Source organism: Desmodus rotundus, chromosome 7 (assembly GCF_022682495.2).
Source record: "Desmodus rotundus isolate HL8 chromosome 7, HLdesRot8A.1, whole genome shotgun sequence".
Lineage (NCBI taxonomy): Eukaryota > Metazoa > Chordata > Mammalia > Chiroptera > Phyllostomidae > Desmodus > Desmodus rotundus.
In genome coordinates, this window is record NC_071393.1 from 66,444,197 (window position 1) to 66,452,768 (window position 8,572).

The 8,572-nt window shown below is 42.9% G+C and overlaps 1 protein-coding gene across 6 annotated transcripts in view; it reads left to right on the forward strand.

Moving 5' to 3' along the window:
• The window catches only part of TEP1 (telomerase associated protein 1), a 41,325-nt gene extending 35,203 nt beyond the window's left edge, over positions 1-6,122 (forward strand). For 3 of the 6 annotated variants that reach the window (XM_053927892.1, XM_045201398.3, XM_071221950.1), the window contains exons 49-55: positions 89-213; positions 1,529-1,678; positions 3,756-3,852; positions 4,499-4,604; positions 4,711-4,904; positions 5,013-5,117; positions 5,335-6,122. In XM_053927892.1, coding sequence (XP_053783867.1) covers positions 89-213; positions 1,529-1,678; positions 3,756-3,852; positions 4,499-4,604; positions 4,711-4,904; positions 5,013-5,117; positions 5,335-5,457 — 900 coding nt within the window. In that variant the 3' untranslated portion in view covers positions 5,458-6,122. Of the gene's footprint in view, positions 1-88; positions 214-1,528; positions 1,679-3,755; positions 3,853-4,498; positions 4,605-4,710; positions 4,905-5,012; positions 5,118-5,334 lie in introns of those variants that run through there. The other 3 variants (XM_053927893.2, XM_024567499.4, XM_053927894.2) reach the window with 2 other exon arrangements.
• Positions 6,123-8,572: the final 2,450 nt, after the last annotated feature.

Genomic DNA, 8,572 nt, shown 5'->3' on the forward strand with positions numbered 1-8,572 from the left:
GTTGGAGGTTGCATAGATGCCTGGGAGAGGAAAGTGGCTTAATCCTGGTTTCTCAGAAATACTGAAATGAACTTGTTGTATATACCAGGCTCCAGGCCGCATCAGTGCTCTAATCTGGTCCTTGGCGAACACCTTGGTTGTTGTCAGTGCTAATGAAAAAGTCAGCGAGTGGCGAGTGGAAATGCAGAAGGGTTCTATATCCAGAAATTGCAGGTATAATGAAGCAACTGGGTTAATGTGATAGGAATGGTAGTCTCCCTACACCCAAGATTTTACTGAGATCACTGCACCTATACTTATGAACTAGGTCAATAGCACGTTAGTTATTAAGCACAAAAAAGTCCCTGAGAAACTGTTTTCTGCTCCTTGTCTCAATTTAAATAATTATCAAGTGCCCACTTTATGTTAAACTCTGGGCCAGGCAGTGTGAACTTAATTTGTTAATTAAGAAAGCTCACAGTAGAGGAGGGTGCATCTAAGTAAACTGTCAACAATATTCCGAGTGATTAGTGCCACAATAAAGATATATATATATATATACACACACATATATATGCATGTCTATATAAAAATAAAATTACTGGGGCTGCAGAATTTGAGAAATTTAATTTTCTTTTAAAGATTTTATTTATTTATTTTTAGACGGAGGGGAAGAGAGGGAGAGAAACATCAATGTGTGGTTGCCTCCCATGCAACCCCCACCAGGGACCTGGCCTGCAACCCAGGCATGTGCCCTGACTGGGAATCATACCGGCGACCCTTTGGTTTGCAGGCTGGTGCTCAATCCATTGAGCCACACAAGCAAGAGAGAAATTTAGTTTTCAAAAGAGTTGCTATTTGAGGTTGGGCTTAAAGGACGAGTAGGAGTTTTCTGGACCAGTAACAGAAGGGAATGGAGTTGTAGGAAGAGGAAGCAGCATTAACAGAAGGCACAAAGGCATGAGAGTGCATGGTGTATTCTGAGTACATATAGCCATGTCTTTGGGTTCTTAGTGGGAGGTGGGGGCGGGGAATTAGATTGAAAAGATTAACAGGTGCCAGGCTGTAGAGGGTACAGTGCTAAGAATTTTGAAAAGAATATTGATCTGAATTTTAGAAAGAGAACTTGGGTGGCAATAGGAGGATGGGTAGTAGTAGAGACATACTAAAAGTAGGGAGACCACTTTTATAGCTGTTCCTTTAGTCAGGGAAGACATAATGTGGACCCTAATCTGGACAGCGGGGATGAGAAGGAGAGATACAGATTTAGGCATGTGTTGAAAATAGGATCCACAGTGCTTTTTAATCAGTTGGAGGTCAGGAGGGAAGGAAAAGACAAGAATGTTAGAGATTCCTAGTTTGAGCAAGTAAGGGGATGATATTGATGAATGAATACTGATATAAGAAAATCAGAAGAAGGAACAGAATTTGTAGGTAAGATAAGACATTTTGTTTTTTACTTCACTTCTGAGGAATTTATGGGGGACTGAGGGGACTGAGGGAGGTGGACTAAAGTAGGATCTTTCTCTGCCCATGTGCCTTTTTTGAGGTACAGTCTTCACTTGAACCGAGTTCTGCAGGAGGACTTGGGGTTCCTGACAGGTGTGAGCCGGGCCCCTGATGGTCATTCACTCATCTTGGCCAATGCAGATTTGCAGTTACTGCAGTTGAAGCCAGGGGATCCTCCCTCCAAAATCTGGTAAGATCCAAAATGTGGTTTCCTCTCAAGCTGGACAAAGAGGAAAGGGGGGTGAGTGGTTACCCTGAGGTTGGGTCTGATGGAAAACTAACACTGGGGTCTTATAGAGAGGTGTTCTTGGGTTCAGCCTTTTTCCTTCTTCTTTCTTTTTTTTTTTTTTTAGTATATTTTGTTGATTATGCTATTACAGTTGTCCCATTTTTTACTCCCCTTTATTCCCCTACACCCTGCACCCCACCTCCCACTAGCAATACCACCCTTAGTTCATGTTCAAGGGTCATATGTATAAGTTCTTTGGCTTCTCCATTTCCTATACTATTTTTAACCTCCCTCTGTCTATTCTGTACCTACCATTTATGCTTCTTATTCCCTGTACCTTTTCTCCCATTCTCCCCCATCCCTCCCCACTGATAACCCTCCATGTGATCCCCATTTCTATGATTCTGTTCCTGTTCTACTGGTTTGCTTAGTTTGTTTTTGATTTTTAGTTTCAGTTGTTGATAGTTGTTTGTTGTCATCTTACTGTTCAAAGTTTTTGATCTTCTATTTCTAAGATAAGTCCTTTTAACATTTCATGTAATAAGAGATTGGTAATGATGAACTCCTTTAACTTGACCTTATCTGGGAAGCACTTTATCTGCCCTTCCATTCTAAATGATAGCTTTGCTGGATACAGTAATCTTGGACGTAGGTCCTTGCCTTTCATGACTTTGAATACTTCTTTCCAGCCCCTTCTTGCCTGCAAGGTTTCTTTTGAGAAATCAGCTTACAGTCTTATAGGAATTGCTTTGTAGGTAACTCCTTTCCTCTTGCTGCTTTTAAGATTCTCTTTATCTTTAATCTTGGGTAATTTAATTATGATGTACCTTGGTGGTGTCCTCCTTGGGTCCAACTTCTTTGGGATTCTCTGAGCTTCCTGGAATTGTATGTCTATTCCCTTCACCAGTGTGGGGAAGTTTTCCTTCATTATGTTTTCAAATAAGTTTTCAATTTCTTGCTCTTCCTCTTCTTCTGGCACTCCTGTGATTCAGATGTTGGAATGTTTAAAGTTGTCCAGGAGGTTCCTAACCCTCTCCTCATTTTTTTGAATTCTTGTTTCTTCATTCTTTTCTGGTTGAATGTTTATTTCTTTGTTCTGCTCCAAATCGTTGATTTGAGTCCCGGTTTCCTTCCCTTCACTGTTGGTTCCTTGTATATTTTTCTTTATTTCACTTTGTATAGCCTTCATTTCTTCCTTTATTTTGCATCCATACTCAACCATTTCTGTGAGCATCCTAATTACCAGTGCTTTGAACTCTGCATCTGATAGGTTTGCTATCTCTTCATCACTTAGTTGTATTTTTTCTGGAGCTTTAATGTCTTCTTTCATTTGGGCCATATTTCTTTCTCTCTGAGCACCTGTTACGTTATAAGGTGCGGAGCCTTAGGTATTCACCAGGTGGGGCAACCCACATCGCTGTGTTGTGGTGCTGTCTGTGGGGGAGGGATCATAGAGGGGACAATGCCACTTGCCAGCTTGCTTGGCTCTCATCCCACTTTCTGTCACTTCCCCCACTACCCACAAGCAAATTGGGCCTTTCTGGTGCTGATTCCTGGTTGGGTGGGCTTGTGTACATTCTAGGACCCTGTGGGTCCCTCCAGCCGTCTCTCCTGTGAGACTGGGCATTTCTCCTGTTGCCACAATCCCCACAGGATTTTACAGGTAGAGGTTTTGAGGCATTATTTCCCCATGCTGGAATCCTGGGTTGCGTGGTCTGTCTCGCTCCCTAGTTGTTCCCCCCAGTTTATCTGCACTCGAATGTCAGACCACCTGGTCCACCAGCTGATGCTTTGCCACATGTCCTCTCTGCTCCGGCTGCCTGTCTCCACCCCTTCTACCAGCCTGGATGAATGTTTTTTATTTAGTCCTTGGTTGTTGGACTTCCACATGGTTTGATTTTCTGACAGTTCTGGTTGTTTTTTGTTTTCAAATTTGTTGTTGTCCTTCTTTTGGTTGTGTGAGGAAGTGAAGTATATCTGCCTATGCCTCCAGTTTGGCTGGAAGTCCTCTAAAGTCTCTTTCCTTCTTATAAACCAGGAATATGTATACAAACTCTCCTATGATGTTGTCTACCCATCAGGACTATGGTGTGTTTGCTCTGGAGCCAATGGCCCCTGGACATCTTTTTGTCTTAGTAAGTCCTGTTTGGGTGGGTGTTAAAAGAAACATTTGTCCAGATCAATATTTTAAAACCTTGGGGAAATGATGGAAGATAAAAGAAAGGGAAAGGCAACTGGTTCCAAATCCCCTTCTCTTCTTTCAGCTGGAGCAGTTATAATTGAGAGTATTATATATTGGGTTTCCTTCTAAGATTTCATTGATGCAAAAAACGATTCTAGTGTTAAAGAAAATGATGGGAAACTGTAAATCTAGGTGTTTTCTCAATTATATTTTTTGTCTCTCTTGTCTTACCACTGTATTCGTGTCTGGAGCAATACAGACGTATCTCAAAGACTTTCTGTTGGGCGAAAGACGTGAGCCACAGAAGAGTGCACATGACATGATTTCACTTAAGTGAAGTTTAAGAACAAGCAAAAGTAATTTTCCAGGGTGATGGAAATGTTCTATGTCTTGATCTGGGCAATGATTGCATGGACAAAAATTACATGTGTAATTTTACATGTGTAAAAATTCATGGAGATGCACATTTTACTTTACATACCTGGGTCAGAGTTAAAAAAGGAAAAGTTTTGTCCATTCCAGAAAAGAAAAGAGTTGCTGTTGTCTGGGAGGGTTAAGTGATACAAGTAGGCTAAACAAAATGATCTGTCCTTTCACAGAGGCAAAAGGAATCTGGAGAGTTTGAAGAGCACCTGAACTTTGTTCTGAACTTAGAGAATCCTAGTGGGACCTTAATATCAGTAACTCAGGCCAAACCTGAATCTGGTGAGTGGTGGTGGGAGGACCCAAGGAATCCAGAGATGGCTTAGGGGAGGATGGTGGATGCTTCAAAGCCTGAGACCTATCTCTGACTCTGCCCTTGAAATGGCAGAATCCTCGTTTGTGTGTGCCAGCTCTGATGGGATGCTCTGGAACCTAGCCAAATGCACCCTTGAAGGAGAATGGACCACAGGTAACATCTGGCAGGAAACAGTACAAATGCCTGAAACCCAAACTTCAGAAGCAGACTCATGTATGTATAGCTGGCCAACAACCCCACAGCTAAAGACACGGCAGTATAGAAAGGTGAGTTTGAGGGAAGGGTCACAAAGATAGGGGAAGAGGTTCTAGGTCTGACCCTGATGCTTTCTCCACTAAAGAGGACCCACCAGACTCTTATCTTTCCTCTCTGAGGTTCACTTGGACTCTGTCACAGCCCTCCATGTGCTGCCAGAGTTGTTGGTGACAGCTTCAAAGGACAGAGATGTGAAGCTGTGGGAGAGACCCAGTATGCAACTGGTAAGTGTGTGTGTGTGTGTGTGTGTGTGTGTGCAAGGAGGGCTGAAGGGTTGTCACAAGAGAGCAAGCTTGGTATAAGAAATTTTAAAAGATCAAAATTCTGTTTTCTTCTGTTCTTCTTGAAATAATGTGTGACTAAACTGTTCCAAATAAAAGACATTAATGTGAGAGAAAAACAAGTTAGTAAGGAGACCCCTGTTTTTTGTTCCCATTGTAGCTGGGCCTGTTCCGATGTGAAGGGGCTGTGAGCTGCCTGGAACCTTGGTTGGGGCCCAACTCTACCCTGCAGCTCGCAGTGGGAGACACACTGGGCAATGTGTACTTTCTGTCCTGGGAATGAAGATGCACACTCCTCAGGCCAAAGATACTGTTTGAGCTAGAGGTGCAAGCCTAAAGATATCAGTGGTGACTTCTTGATAAAATAATAAAGTGTCAGGAAATCTCAAGTGCAGTCTTGCCTGTGTTCTCATGTGGATTTGGACCAAGAGAGAAGAAAATGGATGTTATAAGGTCTTTTTTTCTGATTTAACATTAATTTTTACCAGAACTGCAAGAAAGTGAGCCAGATCTTCAGTAGATATTCTTTGACACTAGGTTTTAAAATTCTTGTGTCATTTGCTGGGCCCAGGAGTCAAAGATACCACTCCTGCCATGAGGAGGAATGAAAGTGATGTTGGCCCGCACTGAATTTGAATGGAGAACTGGAGACCTCTCACTTGGTCAAGAAGGGATAAGGGAAGCGAGAGTGAGTCAGTAGTGCACCTAGTCAGGGCCTTTAGAAAGAACTGGTATAGAAGTAGGAAAACACTAGGTTTCTCTTAGAGACACAGTCCCATGTACTCAGAACTAACTGCCCCAATGAGCACTGAAAGCAGACTTAGTTTCACCTCTGGATTTCACTTCTGACAGAGCAGCAGCTGCCACTTGGCTTGCATGAGTCAGTATAGTAATTTGCATTCTTGGAAGAGATCATAAAAGTGTATTAATAAAAAAAAATTTTTTTAAGTGTCTCTCTTTCATATGAAAGTTCACTAAGGTTAAAATGAGTTGAAAAACCAAGATGGAGGCGTAGGTAGACACACTGCGCCTCCTCGCACAACCAAAAGAAGGACAACAACAATTTACAAAACAACAATTTAAAAACAAAAAACAACCAGAACTGACAGTAAATTGAACCGCATGGAAGTCCAACAACCAAGGATATAAAGAAACATTCATCCAGACTGGTAGGAGGGGCGGAGACGGGCAGCAGGGGCGGACAGAACTTGCAGCAACACAGCTGGACCCAGAGCCGTGGCAGACTGTGGATCAAGTGGGGCAGGCAGTGCAACCGCTACCAGACCCCGCAGCCCGACATTCCTGCACAGATAAACTGGGAGGAACCGCGGGGGAGCGAAACAGACTGCGCAACCCAGGGCTCCAGCTCGGGGCAAATAAAGCCTCAAACCTCTGATTGAAAACACCCGGGGGGGTTGAGGCGGCAGCAGGTGAAACTCCCAGCCTCACAGGAGAGTTGTTGGAGAGACCCACAGGTGCCTAGAGCATGCACAAGCCTACCCACTCGGGAATCAGCACTAGAGGGGCCCAGTTTGATTGTGGGTAGGAGAGGGAGTGACTGAAACCCAGCAGAGAGTGGAGCAAGTGCCATTCCTTCCTTTTGGCCCCTCCCCCACATACAGTGTCACAGCTCAGCGACCAGTGTTACTGCACCCCGGTGAACACCTAAGGCTCTGCCCCTTTACATAATAGGCACACCGAGACAAAAAAAAAAAAAAAAAAAAAGGCCCAAATGAAAGAACAGATCAAAGCTCCAGAAATAATTCAACTAAGTAGCGAACAGATAGCCAACCTATCAGATGCACAGTTGAAAACACTGGTAATTAGGATGCTCACAGAATTGGTTGAATTTGGTCGCAAACTAGATGAAAAAATGAAGGCTATGCTAAGAGAGACAAAGGAAAATGTACAGGGAACCAAGAGTGATGCGAAGGAAACTGGGACTCAAATCAACGGTGTGGACCAGAAGGGAGAAAGAAACATCCAACCAGAAAAGAATGAAGCAACAAGAATGCAGAAAAATGAGTAGAGGCTTAGGAACCTCCAGGACATCTTGAAACGTTCCAACATCCGAATTATAGGGGTGTCAGAAGGGGAAGAGGAAGAACAAAAAATTGAAAACTTATTTGAACAAATAATGAAAGAGAACTTCCCTAATCTGGCAAAGGAAATAGACTTCCAGGAAGTCCAGGAACCTCAGAGAGTCCTAAAGAACTTAGACCCAAGGAAGCACACACCAAGACACATCACAATTACATTAGCCAAGATGAAAGAGAAGGAGAGAATCTTAGAAGCAGCAAGAGAAAAGGACACAGTTACCTACAAAGGATTTCCCATAAGATTGTCAGCTGATTTCTCAAAAGAGACCTTACAGGCAAGAAGGGGCTGGCAAGAAGTATTCCAAGTCATGAAAGGCAAGGACCTACATCCAAGATGACTCTATCCAGCAAAGCTATCATTTAGAATGGAAGGGAAGATAAAGTGCTTCCCAGATAAGGTCAAGTTAAAGGAGTTCATCATCACCAAGCCCTTATTCTATGAAATGTTAAAGGGATTTATTAAGAAAAAGAAGATAAAAACCATGAACAGTAAAAATGACAGCTAACTTACAGTTATTAACAGCCACACCTAAAACAAAAACAAAAGCAAACTAAGCCAACAACTAGAACAGGAACAGAACCACAGAAATGGAGATCACATGGAGGGTTATCAACAGGGAAGTGGGAGGGGGAGAGAGGGGGGAAAGGTACAGAGAATAAGTAGCATAAGTGGTAGGTAGAAAGTAGGGGGAGGGTAAGAATAGTATAGGAAATGTAGAAGCCAAAGAACTTATAAGTATGACCCATGGACATGGACTATAGGGGGGGAATGTGGGAGGGAGGAGGTGGGCAGGATAGAGTGGAGTGAGGGGGGGGAATGGGACAACTGTAATAGCATAATCAATAAATATATTACTAAATAAATAAAAAGGCAGAAAGCTTTCACTTACAGACTTTTCATGGACTTTGATCCTCTTAAGTAAAAGTTCTAGAACCTTATTTTCCTGTACTTCTATCGTATGGGAGAGGAAGTTACCTGAGGCCCTTTCCTTCTAAGGGTTAAAAAAGGATTAAGGGTCTTCTCTGTCCAAGAATCCAAGTACTTGAATGTGATAAGCCGGAGCTATTACAGGATGTTTTCCTGGTTTGGTGATTCAGAGAAATACCACTGCACTCTGCTCTAGAAATGAGTTTGGAGGACTTGGGGAGTTGAGGGGGAGAATTTTGTTCTTACTTCACCCTGAATCCAGATTTTACATGGAGAAGTCACCTGAGGGACTTTACCTTATTTGTACCACTGCCTCCTGGTCTCCCTCACCCAAAGGATAAAGACATAAGGATCTCAAGTCTTAGTCATAG